Source organism: Esox lucius, chromosome 13 (genome assembly GCF_011004845.1).
Source record: "Esox lucius isolate fEsoLuc1 chromosome 13, fEsoLuc1.pri, whole genome shotgun sequence".
Lineage (NCBI taxonomy): Eukaryota > Metazoa > Chordata > Actinopteri > Esociformes > Esocidae > Esox > Esox lucius.
Window position 1 is genome coordinate 12,796,756 of NC_047581.1, and position 19,869 is coordinate 12,816,624.

Genomic DNA, 19,869 nt, shown 5'->3' on the forward strand with positions numbered 1-19,869 from the left:
CTTGTTAGAGAAATCTGACAAGCGACTTTGTTTTGGTACATTAATGTGGTCGCTACTTTCGCTAAATGCATTGATTGACACTGTCTGCTCACAGCCTCATAATAATATAAGTGCTGTAGTGTAATTCGCTCTACTACCTCCCTCCCATTGGCGAAAAATTCCAAAAACATTCCAAGCGATGTAACAAGTTTCAACGTTTATTTGTCAAATGCACCGAGGAACACAACGTCATCCTACAATTCAATTATTGTGACATGGCACCCGACAACTAGAGTGAAGAAGAATATATAAGCAAAAATATAGTCACAGATAAAAAAATAAATAAAGCAACACTCTACATAACACTGCACACTAGCAGCAGTTTAAAAGAGGGTACTGTAAACTAGCAGCAATCTGGGTATTAGCCTATTATTGATTATAGATATGGCAAGTAAGGCAGTAATATATATAATGTAAACTAGCACCAATTTGGTAGAATTATGAGCGTAATAAGCTAATGAATGGTGACAACTACGTAGTGAGAATTAAGAAGAAAAATATATACACAGCAAATAATATTAAGAAGAGCAAATAATATACATAACACTGTAGCAGCAGTTTAGAAAGAGTACTGTAAACTAGCAGCAATATTGGTGGTCAGGGGCGTTGGACTCGGGGGAAAAGGGGTACTAAGTATATAGGGCCCTAATGTGTAGAGGGGCCCTCAAAAATGTTTGAATCTTGAATAAAGTGGGGAGGGGCCCTCAGAGACCGCCTATGTACAGGGCCCAGAATTTTGTGCTACATCCATGTTGGTGGTGGTATTGAAATTATAGATAGGCCTATGGCAAGTATGGCAATAATAAACATAACAATATAAACTAGCAGCATTTTTTTTGAAAGAGTAGGATGGGGAGTATGAACAGTATGGTAGAAGTATTGAATATTATAGACACTTAACACAGCAGTGATGATGAGTCATCATTCATAACATTAGATGGCAAAGCACTATACATTTCCACAAACAATGCCGCCAACACAGTGGTCCAAGTATTGCAAAAAGTACAACAAAGACTATGTACATCATGTGGTCCGTGATGACAGTAAAGCTCTGTGCAGATAATATGTTCGGTTTAATATGTTCCACGCTCATTCTTTGACCATAACACGCTGTAATAGTATTGGGCTTGTTTTGTGCTTAAATATACATTTAAAATATAGATTGGAGCCCATGTCAGGAATTTCCTTTTGGAGAGGCCCTTGTCGCTCGTCTTCTTTGGAGGTAGATATCTGCCAAAAGGTTAAGCGTACATATTAGGATCGTAAGAAAATACATTCTTAAAAATGCTATCCTGTTTCTAAAGATTGCGGCGCAAAAGATACTGACACGCTTCACTTGTATCAATAAAACATACGCTAACTATAAGGCAATAGGTGGTTTGTAAATCTTTTATTCATGTAATTATTCAGAAGCTCTCAAAAGTTATGATTTCCAATTCTTGCATTTAGTAATGGACAAATACGATCAGTGAAAAAACTGATTTCTGAAGAATACTTTGAGCTTTTTTCTCAAGAGCAATTCCTGATGGGGACAATCAAAGTAGTGCTGTAATGCTGTTTTAGTTTGCGCCATCGGTTCGCTACTAGATCTGCCAATTGAGCTATTGTATGTGAATCCTACCAACATAAAAACAAACTGACTGGATTAACCCCACGTTAGCTACGTACATTGAGTGCCGTTCAGATGGTTGACATGAACAGTCACCTTGCCAGGTAAGGAATACTACATACATTGCATTGCAAGCTTCTCTGATTGACTCGCATTAAAAGAGCTGCAAGCCCTGGTTGATGTGTAACTGTAGCTTGCACTGTAATTCAGTGAAGCGAAAATGAAGATTGGTGACGGTTCTAAATGTGTCTTATTGTATTGAGCAGTAGAAGTAAAAAAACTAAAATATAACATAGCTTGACCTAGTTACTGAAAGTCAGCCACCAACAACAGACTCCTTCAGATTCCCACACACGCATTGTAGTTATGTAGTATCTGCATGATGCGTCACTGCTGAGCACTGGATCAAATTATTGTGAGGTAAAGGGCGGTGAGTCACAATCATTTTAAACTTAAAAATGCGCTATTAAGTGTCTATATATAGCACAATTGCTTTCATTGCGTGTTATAAACATTATTGAAATTACATAGTTATTTTTATCATGATATATTGGGGAGGGACAAATCATAGTTTTCCCACAATGGCAAATCTGTCTGAAAGGCTGGCAAATGTAAATGAGCATCAGGTCTCAGAGTTACTCACCTTTCTTATCTTTCTAAAAAAGGCATAGCGGCGCCCACAAACGGGTAACTTAACTTCTAGAAAAATTTTACACAATGTTTTTCACCACTTTTCAGCTCTTCCATGAAACAGTAATGCTCTACAGTCGCTAATATCATTGTGTATTATGTTTATTTTAGGCTGCCTGTTGGTACGTAAGTAACCCTTTTCCCGATTTGAATGCTTTCTACCTGGTTATTATCATAGTGTGGTCTTCAAACAATTACAATGAGGAAATAAAGTTATTAACACTGTTTGATCTGAATGTGAGTAAACCTGTGACCAATGTGAGTCTGACCAGCCATTGTTACGTCACTCGTACATAGACTTTCTATTGGAGCGTTCTAAACAATACGTTCTAATCACACCGGTGTGATTGTATTCTTCAGGGACCACTCTAGACTGATCACACCGGTGTGATTGTACGCTTCAGGGACCACTCTAGACTGATCACACCGGTGTGATCGTACACTTCAGGGACCACTCTAGACTGATCACACCGGTGTGATCGTACGCTTCAGGGACCACTCTAGACTGATCACACCGGTGTGATTGTATGCTTCAGGGACCACCCTAGACTGATCACACCGGTGTGATCGTACGCTTCAGGGACCACTCTAGACTGATCACACCGGTGTGATTGTATGCATCAGGGACCACCCTAGACTGATCACACCGGTGTGATCGTACGCTTCAGGGACCACTCTAGACTGATCACACTGGTGTGATCATACGCGTCAAAGTGTTAAATCTCTGAACGTACAAACATCCTTTTACAACTTTTCACACGTTAAATTCTTACTTTACATCACCATTTATTTGTTTACAAATCGTTTTTCTATGTACAAATTTTGGTCAGTAATCTGGCATCTGCAAAAATAAGACCCGAACGTAGCACTTCGAAACTGTAAAGCTAACAACAATTTGGACCGCTAGCCCAGTGTTCAACCATAGCGTTGCCATTCCTGATATAAAAATAAAGGCTGCTTAACAACATTATACTAGTATGCTATCAAGCATTTAGGTGTTAGGTACTTGTGTGAAAATTACAAGGACACAGTATACTATTGTATAGAATATCCTTCTGAGCTGCAAAATATAATGAAGTGTTTTAGGTCAAGATATTATTCAAATATTAGTCTGGCATGTGCTATTTAATTGCTGTGTTCTGTCCATACTAGTATGTGGCCTGGAACTTCTGTAGTAATTGCTTAACATTTAATTTTAGTTATTCAGTATTTTAACAAATTCTCATTTTACAGGAACAACCCAAGGGAAAAAACAAAGACCCATAAAGCAACGCTGTTTAAGTATTTGGGACCACAACAAGTGTGTAGGCCCTACACAATAATACAATTTCTATAAGTTTGAGTGATTTTTATTACACATGAAACCTATGCACAAAGAGCAGTTACGCACATGAAAATCAGCATTCACTATGCATGCATGAAGAAAGAGACTTAAACTGAAATCCTGCAGGATGCCTATTTCCAGTTTCCCTGATTTCCTGTTGGTCACACTGCGTCTGCTTGTTATATTAGCACTCATCCTGGAAAGTTTCTGTAAAGTTTTTTGTGAGGATGAAATGAAACTACCAAAACTCCAGATTGTGAAGCTGTATTTTAGAATTGTAAAACTAGATTTGTACAAGCAAAAAATATTTGTCCGTAATCATAACAGGGTGTTTTTACGTTCACAGATCTGATTTCATACGGACGTTTCATGTTTTGCGTATTACTTTTTTTACGATCATACCATTTTATGGATGATTTTCTTATAATCCCAAAAATACCTATGCTTAACCTTTTGGCAGATATCGAACTCCATAGTCTTCCTATTAAACCCATCTTTCACCTGTCAATTTCTCTCCCTCTTTCTACAAATATTCACGCATAAATGTTTTCATATTGTCCTATGTTACAACTGTGACATATCAATCAATCAATCAATCAAATGTATTCATAAAGCCCTTTTTACAACAGCAGTTGTCACAAAGTGCTTTTACAGAGACACCCGGCCTTAAACCCCAAGGAGCAAACAACAGTAGTGTTGAATTCCATGTTTTTGTGAAGCATATATCTTGATTAAGGTTTTCTTAGAACAATTCTACCTCCATTTTTTTATATCTAGTGTCATATTAAACACATTTTCTCATAGGTAGGTTTATAAGATTGTAGGCCTACATAAACTAGGTGGTTTGAATCCTGAATGCTGATTGTCTGTTAGCAGTGGTATGAGATATATCACTAGCATGACAATTTTTACTGCTCTAATTGTGTTGGTGACCCAAGAGCAACAAGGTTTTTTTCCCTCTCTGGGGATTTTAATATTGCCTGAATACCATGGCTAGGTGCTGTGTCCAGGCACTCTATGATGCATCATACCAAAGAACAGCTCTCAGCTGTGATACATTAAACATACGCCTCATGCCTTATTACTTAATACCCTCCATCTAACATAGGGAGTGGTAGTGCAGATTTTTAATTACCGGTTCAGCTAGATGTCTGCCATTGGTAATTTAACTCCCCAGGGTGGGAGGGATGAGAAGTGATCTGGCCTGCATGCTTTCTAGTCACATGGGGCTTTGGTGAACCGTCCATTGTGTTACAGTTCGGCTCTGCAATGGGAAGGCGCAGAAACAAATCACAAAGTATAGGTGAGGATTGATGTGTAGACCCCATAGACATTTTCCTAAACATTTCACACACTTCAACCATGTATAATCACTCTATTTTTCATGTATAATGACGTTACATTGAATGAATAATCAATGCCTTCAGGTCACTCTATAGTTTGGAAGTCACCTATACATATATATATATATATATAGATATATTTTATGCAATTACTTGCATATCATTTGGGTGTTAATTGATTAAACATTTAACCAGGTCACTTAAGCCTAAAGGGCACATATTTTTTGTAAACAGTCTGTTTTTGATTCTTCTACATTTGCTGAGAGAGGCTGATGAACAATAAGGTGCATCTTGTTTTTCTCCTAACTGTACTCTTATGGACAACAATGTACACTATTTGGATGTCTAAGTGGGACAATAGGTGCATCTTCCTATCTGTATTATTTCCTCTGCAACTCCCATGATCTGTACAATGAGTGGATAATGTTTTTATCTCATGTGGAGGGCAGGAGGACCTGTGGCCTTTCCTTGACTCTAAAAAGTGTTTATCCACTGTATTTATTGGGAAAGTGAGAGGAAGGTTTATGGTTTCTCTGAGCACAGAAAAACATCATTGATGTCAGAAAATGAGTTGTGTAATGATGGAAACCTATAAATAGTTAGACCTGAGCCTTACACAGGTTGTTCTTCAGATCAACATGGCTTTTATGATCTTCCTTAGTCTGTTTTTTGAATTCACAAAATTCCTGAGTTATGGAATATTTTTGGCAGGAAAAAGGGAATGCTTTACTCACGCCTAAGATTATGGGAAATGATGAACCCTATGAATTTGTACAGCTGGCCAAGAAAGCCTGAAATTTCCTGCAGTTTAACACCACCTCTGATGTTTTGTCTGTTTGACTGCATGTTACAAGCCCTGTGGCTCTAGCAGTCTAGGGGGGATGGTACAGGGACCAGTAACATTAAACTCATGCAAATTAAAGGCCCAGTGAGAACAAATGACACAGACAACCGAAGCTACCGTCAAACCAAAAACTTTTTTAATAAACACACGGTAAAGGGGTTAGGGAAAAGGGGCTGAGCTGGACCCAAGAAATGAAATAATATAGTCCAAAACACCCCTAAACTTAACTTGCCTGCCTCAAGAACCACTTAGCGGACTACTAACCCATACAAAAATACAGTGGGTGGTCTGCTCAGTTTCAACTAGTGTTTTTAGACAAAGTTCTTAGGGGTTGTGTGCATTTGTGTGTTTGTGTCTTGCAAGGGTGACTTGCTAAAAAACAAAAACACAGGTTGAATAAGGACAAAACAGCAAACTAGACAACACCAAACAAAACACCACAGCAATACATACTCACATGAAACAGGACCAAGTGAGATGTATGTGCTAAACTAAGGGATGTATGAATGACCAAAGTGTCTGCCTATCAAAAAGGGTGTGTATCTCAACACTGTCTATGTCCATGTGGGGTAAAGCAAAAGAGTCTCTCTCTGAGAACCAACTGAATGGGCTTTAAAACCAGGGGATGTGTGATGTGATAGGGCACAGGAAAAAAGGAACAGGTGGTGCAATTAGGAGTGTCCACTGATTGGTCCACCTCAGCAGTCAGGCAATGCACTCATGACTGCCAGGTGGGAAACACCAACGAGCACAATCAGGAACATAAAGGACAGCTGGAGAAAAGGCAGGAGGGGAAACACACAAACGGACATACAGGGTACCTGCATGCGTAACACTGCACTAGTTTTTATTGACTGAACCAGGTCACCGGTCAACCTCTCCACAGTAAATAGACCAGCAATGCCCTGATTCAAATGTTCCCCTACCACTCACACACTTGATTGACATAATAAACCTATCATCAGTTCTTTAATTTGAATCAGGTGTGGGAGTGCTAGGGCAAAAACAAAAAGGTGCGCCCCTTGGGGTCCCCAGGACCAGGATTTGGAAACACTGACAAACTCATAGATGAGTGATGTCAGCGACCGACCAGAGCGGTGTAGTCGGTAAAGCTCCTTGTGTTTTCCGATGTCATTTTCGGAGGTAGAGTTGTTGATGTAGAAGGGAAAGATTAAAGCATATATCCTGATGGAGCCAAAATACAACTTTGTTTTCTAATGTCCACTGCAGATAATTATCAATATATTATAATTAGCTAATTGTTTATAATGAAATTTAAGTTAAAACAAAAATACAGGTTACATAGGAGTATGCATTGTGTTAAATACAATTAGAATATGTCAAGGCCATTATTTCATCAGCCACAAAAGTTACATCCTCCACAGTATTTATGGTTTCAGCTAGTAGTAGAAATCAACATAATAAACCACTTAATTTGACAGTTAAATGAGGACATTAGATTTGTGCACTACTGGTTTAATTTTATACTCTACACCAACTATCATAGACCAAGTTGAGAATCACACATTCAAATAGTCAGTCAGAGTACACCTCACGAGAAGATGAATCAAGCTGGTGTAGTCAGAAACAGTAAATAAAAAGCATTAATGGACTACCCACTAAGCTAAGTTACCTGCATCCAATTTCAACATGTATCAGCAGCCCAGGTTCCCAACAGCAAATGTTAGAACATTTGAAAGTAAAAGGCACATCCATCACATTTCAAACTTCAGACATCACAGATGCCATTTCATAATAGCCTTAGTCATTCTCTTACATTCCACAAAACTTGAAGTGACAGTTAAAATCATCAGCAGCTATAAAAAAAACAGTTTGTGAAAACCTATTGCTTTCATGAAAGTGCTAAAATTGTGTGAAAACAATCAAGAGGATGTCAAAAGGTGGCTGATTATCCAGGGCTGAAGTACTTGAGGGCTGCTTGATATGATGATGATTCAGTAGTTAGTACTGAGGTTTAGGGAAGTGACTTGTCATCTTCTGTGTACCTCAGTCAGTCTCTTCTGTGTGAAGCTGTTTATGTGTTGCTGCTACAGCTCTCGACATAGCTGGGAGGAGCCTCTGTAACAGAGAGGACATTGTTACACAATACCCACCCAACTACATAGTTTCTATCAGACAGGGCACGAATGAGGTCATGGCAAACAGTAAAGAACCAGAGGCATAGAGGTCTGAGGAGTGGCACTAGTCAAGATTAGCCAGCCACAACAGACAATGAGAAGACAACACGATATTGGAAACACCCAAATGCTAATAGAAAATAACATGATATAGAAGTAAATATTGTTAGCACGATAAGTCGGTGAAGGCTGTGAAAGAGATTGACGCTAACCATTGGGTAGTGTTGAGCTACTGTAGTCCGGCGGTAGGAGTGGGTAGAGGGTGGGCATTGGATTGGCACCGCCGTCAGAGAAGAAAGGGATTGTAGCCCCGGTAGCCAAACAGAACAAAGGTCCGGTGGTGTTGCTGGGGTCAATCTGGCGCTGGTTCTGCGAGAATGTGAGGCCAGGAGCATAGCTGAAGGCGCTTGGGGAGACAGGGGCAAGAGGTTCATAGGTATCCAGCTGGGAGTGGCTCTTGGTCGGGAGGGCCTCCGTTGTCTGCCCCCCGGCCCCCATCAGCTGATAGTCCATCTCAGCTGGAGGGGCGCTGGGGGAGGCAGATGGAGGGGCGCTGGGGGAGGACAAGGAGAGTCTGTTCCTGGGAGCAGGTACAGGCCCTGGGCGGGGCGCAGGAGTAGTGGGAAGAGGAGTTCCTTGGTCTTTGGAGGATGGCTCAGAGCGTCTGTCATTTTTTATCTTGCAAGAGCCCGGAGAATCAGGGTTCGGGGGAGGTGGTCTGGAGGGTCGTGCTGACGTGGTGTCCACTGAGATGTTTCCAATGTGGATGGGCAACAGAAATGAAGTCTCCGGAAATTTCAGAGAGATCTAAATTCCCGTGGAATGGACAGATAAATCAAAACATGCACACTAAACTGCCTATGAATATCATATAATAGGAAGATAAACGTTTCTTACTTGAATGAAGTATTCTATGTTTATGAGATCGCAGCCAGCCAGTAATGACTGGGGCAGAGGAGGTACAATAATCTGTTCCTTCCACTCAGCCTGTTTTCCAGCCTTCACTCCAGCCCCCTCCACCTGTGCTAAAATCCTGATGTCAATGGTGGGCTTCTTTGTCTGGTAAGTCACTTTCTATAGGGTAGACAATGTTGAGAGTGAAATAATGCAGTCTCTGTACAACTGACTTACATTTTAAAACAAAAACCAAATGTACTTCATACCTGCATGAGACTGGCCACAACAGCCCCCGTTGTTTTCCCTGACTGGTTGTGGATCTCTGCAGTGATCTTGATGACCTGGCCAGGGGTGTAGCCTTTCATGTCCGTCTGGGCTTTCAGCTCCACAGTCCCGGTCTTCACCAGTAGGTAGGTGAACTTCTTAGTAACGGCAGATGAACTAGGTCCCTAGAGACAGTCGGTAAACATAAGGTTATGACCAGATTTACCAGTACCCAGTGTCTGAATATCTCAGATGAAGTAAAAAGGTATCAACTGGACAGGGAAGCTCTCACGTGGATGTCAGGCACTTCATTCAGGTTAAAGAGACTTAGCAGGTAGAAAGGCTTCTCAGTCTTATAGTCCTTCGAGAAGCGAGGAGTGTCGATGAACGCTCTCACTCTGTACATAACCTTCCCATAATTCCCTTCAAACGAAGTCGGAGCAGAGGCTTCAGGGGGGGACAGATAACATATTTAATACAGGATGGGGCTTCTGACATCGACAAGAATTATGGCAATAAAAACCTGCAACAATGGCGGTGTCTAATTGTTTTACAACTAAAAGTCTTGATGGCATTAACTCAAGAGCAGACGCCGCTTTTTTATCCGATTTTAAATCACAATGCACTGATTAGGTTGGTTTGCATCACATACGTTTTTATGGATGCTAGATCCCTTGTGGCCCAGTTGTTAAAGCATGGGCCTCCCAAAAGCATCTGCCATACCAGTTCAGGAGATATGACAGATTGTATGACGCGGTGGACTTTGCAAAACAGGTTATATTGGCTAATGCAGTCACCAGCAAATAATTTTGCAACATCACTGATATACTAGATTTATCACATTGCTTATTCACTATAAGCATAAGCAATGTGAAAAACAATACTCTGATTGTCAACGAGAGGGCACCCAATATGTTTGAAAGAATGTCGGGCAACAGGTGTCCTAAGCTCCATCACTCAGCGGACTTACCAGGAAGGAGAAACTTGAAAGGGAATGTATGTTCACCCCGTTTAAGGGTTCCTGGGACAAAGAAACAAAGACACATCAGATCAGTTGGCTGAAAGCCACTGTCCATTAATAATAGCTCTGTTGTTCCACTTCAAGGACTCTCACTATCAGCCAGGCAGAAGAGGAACCTCTCAAAAAGGAAACACCTGCTTATTCTTACAGATGTGAGAGGAAACAAAAGCCTGTTACGAAACGATGATTCATATTTACACAAGGTGTATGTGCCACTGAAAAGAAAAGCATTACTTCATAACTGAAGTGTGTATTAAAGCTCCACAGGTTAACAGGAGGAATGTAATGGCCCACATTACCTTTATCTGCCACAGAGAGAGTGCTGCTGAAGTACTGCTCCTCCACAGTCCAAGCAGTGTCATTTGGCTTGCTGGTGACGCCACAGAAGCCCTGGCAATTTACCTTGATATCTGTATTAACACAGAAGAATTATAACATTTTAGTCATTTACCATATCAAGGCCCAATGTTAAAACATTTTGTCACTGGCCCAGTGGGTTTGAAACTTACTGGCCCCAAAACATTTTCTGTCCCTCCTTCCAATAGTTGTAATTTATCAGCGTTGCATCATATAACCAAATACCTTTGTTACTTAACATGTTTATGAAGTGCATTCTGGATATATAAAACATAAACAACATGTTTATATTTCTTTCATCACATCTATAATAATAAAAAAAAATTGAAATAAGCGAACAAAACATTTCACTATTAAACAAAACACTAACTCTTTCGACCCCGGGGAACATGGCGAACGGCCGGTCCGTCTAGTTACTAGGTTTGCGGTTGTTGTAAGCTTATTTATACAGTCTATGTAAATCGTGCTATCACCCAACGGGCATATGGATATAAATTCCGGATTGCCAGCCACCCGCTTGGCAGTCATGAAGACCAGTTGCTTGTTGCTAGGCATGGCTGGCCAGGGACTGTTTGTGAAAGTTGTCAGTGCCTTTGTAAAAAGACACACAGTAGTCCGCTCTTGCCGGAAATTTACGACAGGTGACAATGCAGTTTTCGAAGTCGAAACAGGTACATTTTTTTTTGCACTGAGCTAAAAACGTTCGCTTGCGTTTGACCTCGAAGCTATCCTTCGCTGCCTTCTTCACTTGAGTGATTAGCGCGAGTTTTAAAATGTTTTATTGAAAAACAATACCGGACAGCCACGCGACACATCACAAATCAACTCTGGAGCTGCAAGGTAGTTATTTGTTCGTGTACCAGATTACGAAACACAGCTAGGTGGAAGAACAATGCAACTCAGTAGTGAAAAGTATAGCCTGTCCTAGTCAATGAAATAGCCATTAACAGAGTTGGTGCTGAACAAAACAGAAACCCTAACGTCACATAAAAAAAGAGCTTAAACTCCTCAGAATACAAAATGAATGGCTGATAGACACTATATAGTCTGCAGTCGCATGACAGCCCATTTAGCAGTGTGGATTCAAGGATGTTCTCCTGCAAACAATACCACAACCGCTTACTGTTTACACATCACATTAAAAACAGAATCCACATTTAAACTACGAATAAGACCAGCAGGAGAAAAAGGATGTGATGCAATGCCACACACTTGATCAGTTGACTTTTCTAGTAAGTTATATGCCTCACAGTTACAGTCCTATGAAAAAGTTTGGGCACCCCTGACAATTTCCATGATTTTCATTTATAAATAATTGCCAATAAATTTTTTATCTATCAATTAACTGATGGACACAGTAATATTTCAGTAGTGAAATTAGGTTTATTGGGTGAACAGAAAGTGCAATATGCATCAAAATTAAATTGGACAGGTGCATACATTTGGGCATCCCAACTGAAAAATCACATCAATATTTAGTAGAGCCTCCTTTTGCAAAAATAACAGCCTCTAGAGGCTTCCTTTAGCCTCTAATGAGTGTCTGGATTCTGGATGAAGGTATTTTGGACCATTCCTCCTTACAAAACATCTGTAGTTCAATTAGGTTTGATGGTTGCCGAGCATGGACAGCCTGCTTCAAATCATCCCACAGATTCTCAATGATATTCAGGTCTGGGGACTGGCATGGTCATTCCAGAACATTGTACTTGTTCCTCTGCATAAATGCCCGGGTAGATTTTGAGCAGTGTTTTGGGTTGTTGTCTTGTTGAAATATTCAGCCCAGGCTCAACTTCAACTTTGTGACTGATTCTTCAACATTATTCTCAAGAATCTGTGGATATTGAGTGAAATCCATGCAACCCTCAACTTTAATAAGATTCCTAGTACCGGCACTGGCTACCCAGCCCCACAAGCATGATGGAACCTCCACCAAGTATTACTGTGGGTAGCAAGTGTTTTTCTTGGAACGCTGTGTTCTTTTGCCGCCATGCATAACGCCCCTTGTTATGACCAAATAACTCAATCTTTGTTTCATCAGTCCACAGCACCGTATTCCAAAATGAAGCTGGCTTGTCCAAATGTGCGTTTGCATACCTCAAGTGTCTGTTTGTGGCGTGTGTGCAGAAAAGGCTTCTTCCGCATCACTCTCCCATACAGCTTCTCCTTGTGCTAAGTGCACTGAATTGTTGAACGATGCACAGTGACACCATCTGCAGCCAGTTGATGTTGTAGGTCTTTGGAGGTGGTCTGTGGGCTGTTTTTGACCGTTCTCACCATCCTTCGCCTTTGCCTCTCCGATATTTTACTTGGCCTGCCACTTCTGGCCTTAACAAGAACTGTGCCTGCGGTCTTCCATTTCCTCACTATGTTCCTCACAGTAGACACTGACAGCTTTTGTAGCCTTCCCCTAAACCATAATGTTGAATAATCTTTGTTTTCAGGTCATTTGAGTTATTGTGAGGCCCCCATGTTGCCACTCTTCAGAGGAGAGTCAAAGAGAACAACAACTTGCAATTGGCAACCTTAAATACCTTTTCTCATGATTGGATGTACTTGTCTATGAAGTTCAAGGCTTAATGAGCTCACCAAACCGATTGTGTGTTCCAATTAATCAGTGCTAGTTACAGGTATTAATCATTAATCAAGTAGTTACAGGTATTCAAATAAACAAAATGACAAGGGGGCCCAAATTTTTGCATAGCCTATTTTTCACATCTGATTTCATTTCATTTCATACAACTTAATATTGCTACACTAAAACTCCTTGTCTGGAAAATACCCCAATACTCAGCTTTTATTAGAAAATGAATGGCATGCCACTGTGATCATTTTCTGTGACGACAGAGTAAATTATAATGCAGCCTCAGAGGGGTGCCCAAACTTTTTCACACGACTGTATATGCCTCACAGCAAAACTCCCCAAAACACACCAGCCACACAAGTCAATGAGTCCAGAAATTCAAGGTTAGTTCGAAATGAGAATCTAAAGGTGGATCCGAAACAGCTCTTGGCCAGCAGTATTAATGGTTATGACCCAGATAAACTTTGATCTTAGAGCTCAGAGTCGGACAGGTTAAAACAAATCTACCAACACACCCTGATGTTGGATAATGTGCAGTATAGCTAACTATTTTGGCTACATCACACAAGATACATTCAGATCTTCCATTTTCCCATCAAGAGAACCTAATAAAGTGACAACTGTTCAACTTTTTAAGAACATAAGAGAGGATCCACTTTCCAGTTTATGTTGTGCCATGGTTGGAAATGACACTTCTGTTGTAAAGGAAATCTCTTCACAACACACCAGAGCTATTACAGAGCTATTTGAACACAACATTGTGTTAGAGGCCCCTGCTAGTCTTTCCTTCCATTGCTATACTGTTAAAAATACTGTCCACAAGTATTTGGACAGTGACAAAAGCTGTTTAGATTATCCTACAACACATTAGATTAGAAATAAAACAATGAGAAAGAGGATGAAGTGCAGACTGTTTTAATTTGAGGGAGTTTACATGCATAAACCACATTACAGCCCTGAGGGACACATTATTAAAGTCTTAAATAAAAGTGATGTACTTGGTAACAAATCCCTTGCATTTGATGACTGGTGAAGTCCTTTGCATAGACATCACCAGACACGCTATATTCCCTGACTATGCCCTTCCAGGCCTGTACTTCAGCTCTTGTCTATTTGGGGCATTTTTACCTTCAGTCTTCAAGTGGAATGCATGCTCAGTTATATTCAGCTCAGGTGATTGATTAGGCCAGTCAAGAACGTTACTCTTTGTGGCCCTGAAAAAGTATCTGGTTGCTTTAGCAGTATGTTCAACATCCTAATGCCACTGCCATACAAATTAGTTTTGAGGCATTTGGTTTTATCTGAGCAGATGAGACGTTTCTGTACACCTCAGAATTCATCCTGCTGCTGTCATCAGCAGTCCCATCAATTATGACAAGTGAGCCAGTACCAGGGGCATCCACACATTTCCAAAACATAACACTCCCTCCACCCTGTTTCACAGATATGTTGGTATGCCATTTCCTTTTCTCCACACTTTCCTGTTGCCATGCTGGTATGTTATTATTTGTATAATCTGTCCACAATAAATGTTTTGAGGGTTGTGCAAAAAGTAGCACAGTCCAGTCTCTATAGTTCAGCTGGTCTTTTGGTGAATGGTTGAGGCTGACAAATGGTTGAGGCACGCCTACATCCTGGAGTGTGACGGATGTCTGACAATTCTTTTGTTGTTATTTTTCCATCACTGTGAACATTCTTTGGTCCTCCACTGTAGAGGTCTAGCACTGATATTGGTCTAGCGGGTTATTTACCATTGCTGAGCTAACTAGGCCTTTATTTTTTCCTTCTTAAATATATACAAACAGTTGAGTTTGGCATGTTAAATGTTTCGGTTACGTATCTGCATCATAATGGACAGCTTCAATTGCACTGACTTTTGTTCTTGTGTTCTCAGACAACAGCAACCAACTCCAAATGCAAATCCAAAGCCTACAATCAAGACTGGACAGTAGCAGCTCTTAAGCATAGACTAATCATGCAAACAAACACAGCTGCCTAACAAGAGACAGCTGTGAAACCAATTGTCCAATACCTTTGGTGCCTTTAAAAAAACGTGCTTTTTTATTTTAAACGGTTCATCTGATATGCAATTGATAGTCTGTACTTTAACCCCATTATCATATTTCATATCCAAAGTACAGAGCCAAAACAACAAAAGATGTGTCATTGTCTACATTTTGAATGTGCTTTCTTATGAACAGGCATCCAATATGCTACAATACGTTTTAGAATCTTTTTTCAGGTCATATGTTCTATTTTTTGCTTGTTATTATTATTTCTCTGGAACAGTTTTGTTGATGTTTAATAGCTTATTTACTACATTTATATAAAGTCATTATATAATGTACAATTAAAGGGAAAATCATATGTATTTATTATTATTCATAATAATATAAATTTAAACTTTCCTTTCATTATCAGACTTATTTTTGCTATTTAAATATATTGAAAGATAACATTTGTTGAATTGCTGAAATTAGAAGCATCATCAAAAGCAATTTTTTTTATTGAATTTATACCAGGGTACACAGGTAAAGAAATGACAAAACATTAGTATCGGCCATGTTATATGATTATATATGAATCAGTATTAGCCAATCATTTTCTTATTGTTGTGTCCCTAAGATAGAGTTTTTGTTGAAAGATTTGTGGGCTGGATTTGAGGACATCATTTGACAACAGTGCAGCCAGTGACACTATGTTTAGCATCCAAAGGCATTATTCAAAGGCTTTTACAGCCAGAGGACCTGGAATGTAGACAAACCGGAGCTTCAACTAGCAGAGGTGTATTTAAGCCATAAGAAAAACACACTTCAGTATTGGTCCCTCAATGTTTTGTTCGATTTAAAAGAAAATTAAAAATGTTTTGCAAAGCTCTCATAATCAAAAAATTATGACAAATACCAAGGATTTGAGAGAATAATTCTAATGGACCCTATGAATGTTAGAGTATAAAATTATATAATGACACATTCATTGTCATTTGGAAGGTTGTAAAAAGGTCAACACAAGGAATAGTACCATAGGTTGCTTGAAAGGCAAATATGGCCAAGCACCAAACCCTAACATTATTTTTTTCACTTTATATAGGCTACATTTTACAGTATTTAGAAATTAACCTTTACAAGTTGAATGTAGACAAATTAAACCTTGTATTAGCTTTTACATTATTATAATATGTAAATAAGACATACATGGCAATCTATTGGATTAAGAAGATATCTTGAAATATCTTTAATGCTATTCTCAGATGGTTCCTCAACAGAGAAAAAGTTAATCTAAGAAAAATGCAGTGCCTGTTAGGAGAATAGTATTTAATCATACAGTACCTTAAGGAGGTATTCAGTCCCCTTCACTTTCTCCACCTTCTTGTGTTTTAGTTTATAATTTTATCTTAACTGATAAAAAAATTTGCAATCAAAACACCATAATCACAATGCATTTTGTTTTCTCACAGAGTATTGATACAAAGAAACCTAAGTTCTGTTAGAGTGGCCAGTGGATTCTTGGTCACCTCCCTGACCAATGCCTTTCTTACATTGCCACAGGCAGGCTGTAATAAAGTTCTAGAGAGACCTTAAGGATGACCAAAGGACACAGGATGGATATGAGCTCAATTTGGAGTGTCATGGCTGATAAAATAAAGGTAAAACAAACAAGCAAACAAATCTGTGTAGGCTACTCTCTGAAACATTAAAAATAAGCAGTGCAATGAGTGCTTTTGTTCAACTAACAGGTCACGGAAGAGGCTGGCCACCAGGTGTCAATGCTATTTCACAAGGGCAGGCCTATGAGAGCTTTGTAATTAATTCACTAATCTATCCTACTATCTTTCTGGCAGATATTATCAGCTTGAGTTTACCATTGCCACTTGCGTTGAATAAGCTTTCGAACTTCCAATAAATACTTGGTTAACATTTTTTATATCCAGAACAATCTGTTAGTTTAGTTTTTTCAAGAGATGGTAAACAAAGGTCGTTAATCAATCATTCAGAAAAAATAGGGACACTGCCATTTCTGACAAACATGTTGTTTACGGACAGAATCTGAAAACATACAGAAGAATATATTCAACATACAATATATTTAAAACAAACATTCAATGTAGGCTATTTCAAATTAGTGAAAACGTATACAAATGCCTAAACGTCATGGCTATCGTGTTCGTTTCGATGGAACACCATTTCCTTGTCTGGAGAGACGACGGTTTCGAGTCAGTTGAAAGAAAGCTTCAAAAGACTGGAAAAGTGACGGTTACCTTTACATGGTAGATCTTGAGCGGTTGAGATGTTCAGGGTTCCTGATAGTGACTCTCCGGGACTATAAACGACTTTATTGTCCTTTAAAGTTAGGTTGAATTCTATAAGTTTTCCCATGTTTTTCACCACCACGAACCGGTGGTACCGACGTGTCTCTCGTCACCTGTACTACTCACTCACTGCGCGGTGGTGTTGCCTATCCTTTTCCCATCCAGCCTCTCGACATGACGTCACTAATATTGTTTTCAACCAAACACCTGACTACTAGTTTGAAGTTTTGGAATTTATTTTTATCAACAACACATTCATAGTAAGTTGTTTATAGAGTTATAAACTGTCCACATTTTACGAAAAAGTCGTTCTAGGATGGAAATAATCCTATATCCGCAACTTTCCACAAAACACTTATGTCGAACAACAAAGACATGTTGTTAAAAATTAATCGTATTCTTCCATAAAGTAATAAATAAATAAATACACATATACATTTAATTTAGGGAATATATATTTAATGTAGGGAAGAATACGATTCAATATATATTATATTTGTTCTTGATTTATTATTTGATAAATAAACCAGCTATCTGGATACTCACGTATGAGACGTTTTTATGGAATTATAATTTCCCAATACATTATAAATAATGGAATTGTAGGCGTAATGCAAACCAATACTTTGAGGAATGATTGAAATCTCAGTTGTGTTTTGGCCTACTAATAGATACAGAACTCAAATTTGTTAGAAGGTTGCCCTCTGCTGGATTCGAAATACACTTCGACATTCATGAGGATTTTTCACTCCAAGAAGAACATTGCTCCCATGGACATTGTTTTGGAATGCATAATTTCGCTGAAAACACTTAAGGAATGTTTGATTGTTTCCACACAAAAATTTTACTTTGTAAGTGCAACAAATTAATGTCAAATGTCCACATTCATGGACTTAGAAGATAAATGCACTTGTTATTCAGTTGTGAATACATTGTATTTTACAGCTTTCAGGAATGTTGTATTATTACCTACATTATTTGCACATGGTCGACTTAATTAGATTTCAATTTATATTACTACTGTAGGCTAACAAAGTCTGTCGGATTTGTTTGCACATACCTTATCAGTCTGATTTGATCATCCACTGCTGTTTGTTTAAAGTTCCCAGAGGATGTCAGAGCAAAGTATAATCAAAAGAGTCCAGAAACAACTGCCCGGCCATGAGATCCTATCTTGCCATCATGAGCTAATTGTTGATATTATTAAGGTGATTGAACAAGCTGATTGAACAGCTCAACTCAGCCCTCTATGTAACCATCAGTGGAACGTATTCAGGGCAGTCCTACCCTGTTTCCAAACAAATCCAGAGGACCAATTACATGTTGATCCCTGCATTACAAGTCTGAGAAGAAGATTTGGGCAACTGCGATGATTATTTTCAACAATCTAATGATAAAGATGAGGAATTTAAAATGGAAAAAGCAAATGCCAAAGCAAGAGCAGCTCAAGTCAGAGAAACCCTCAGCCATATTCTGGTCATGATTCATGAAGAACTGTCTAAATCTGATCAAACCGTGTTCACAAATAGAGAATGTTATTGGAATTTTGCTGGGGGCCATTCAGAATGTGAGCAGTAAATGTGCTGAAGAAGTGATCTCACAAGACCCACAGCGTCCGCTTCTGTCTTTGTCAACGACATTTACCAAATCAATGATATCTTCCAAATCAACGTTATCAGACACACTTCGACTCACAGTGACAATTTTCACTCCCTGGCACTCCTGTGCCTTCATACAAGCGGGGGCGCGGGTGGTTCTTGTGCGTAGGATACTACGAAATAGAGTCCTGCTGACGCCACTGCCTACTGATATACCAGAGATTACTTATTCACCCGTTGTTAGATGTTCAGTCATCAACATGAGTGAATCCACTAAGGCAGAGACATGTGATGGCAGAAAATCCATGTCTGCTATAGCAAAAAGCATCATGAAGGAGGTTTATCTAGAGGAAAAAGGGCAGGTTACCTCTCATCGTGAATTGACAACTGCAATTGCTATGCTGGAGGATTTCAAATCTCAGGGGAGGAATGGAGCTCTTTCACAAGAATTATCTCACCAAAAGTGAGCTGCATAAATTCTGACTGCAACTTGTGAGGAAGTATGTAGTATGAGATAGCTGTTTATGAGTATGAGTATGAGATAGCTGTTTGCAGAAGAGTCTGTGAAAAGCCTCCTTCTTCCCAGCCTTTTGCCTTCATTATCTTCAGTGAGTTTGGCCCAGGTGGTCACTGTGTCTGAGGATTTCATGCTCCTCCACAGAATTCAGTGACACAGTCAATCAGTATACAAACGCATTAGTAAGTATCATCTCCATCTGAGAGACCAGAATCCATTCAAGAGTATACGACCACTGTCTCTGACCCAGGTAGTTTGAATGGCAGGTCCTCTCCTCAATCGTCCCTCTCCTGTGTCTCTGTGGCTACAAGGGAGACCTCCACTGTAGCACAAGGCCT

At 39.4% G+C, this 19,869-nt stretch overlaps 1 protein-coding gene across 1 annotated transcript; it reads right to left on the reverse strand.

The window, feature by feature from the left end:
- Window positions 1-6,671: 6,671 nt before the first annotated feature.
- arrdc1a (arrestin domain containing 1a) lies at window positions 6,672-17,562 on the reverse strand. Its single transcript, XM_010876187.5, has 8 exons — window positions 17,366-17,562; window positions 10,469-10,579; window positions 10,119-10,169; window positions 9,441-9,595; window positions 9,151-9,333; window positions 8,885-9,061; window positions 8,200-8,794; window positions 6,672-7,928 (listed from the first exon to the last, which is right to left on the reverse strand). Exons 1-8 carry the CDS (start codon window positions 17,481-17,483, stop codon window positions 7,885-7,887), a joined length of 1,434 nt encoding a protein of 477 aa, XP_010874489.1. The 5' UTR covers window positions 17,484-17,562; the 3' UTR covers window positions 6,672-7,884.
- Between the last annotated feature and the right edge of the window lie 2,307 nt (window positions 17,563-19,869).

Coding starts and splice junctions, on each gene's coding strand:
- arrdc1a (XM_010876187.5), bottom strand. CDS start 17,483: ATGGGAAAACTTATAGAATTCAACCTAACTTTAAAGGACAATAAAGTC. Junction 10,580..17,365: donor TCAAGATCTACCATGTAAAG/GTAACCGTCACT, acceptor GTGTTAATACAG/ATATCAAGGTAAATTGCCAG. Junction 9,062..9,150: donor TTGTGGCCAGTCTCATGCAG/GTATGAAGTACA, acceptor TCTACCCTATAG/AAAGTGACTTACCAGACAAA.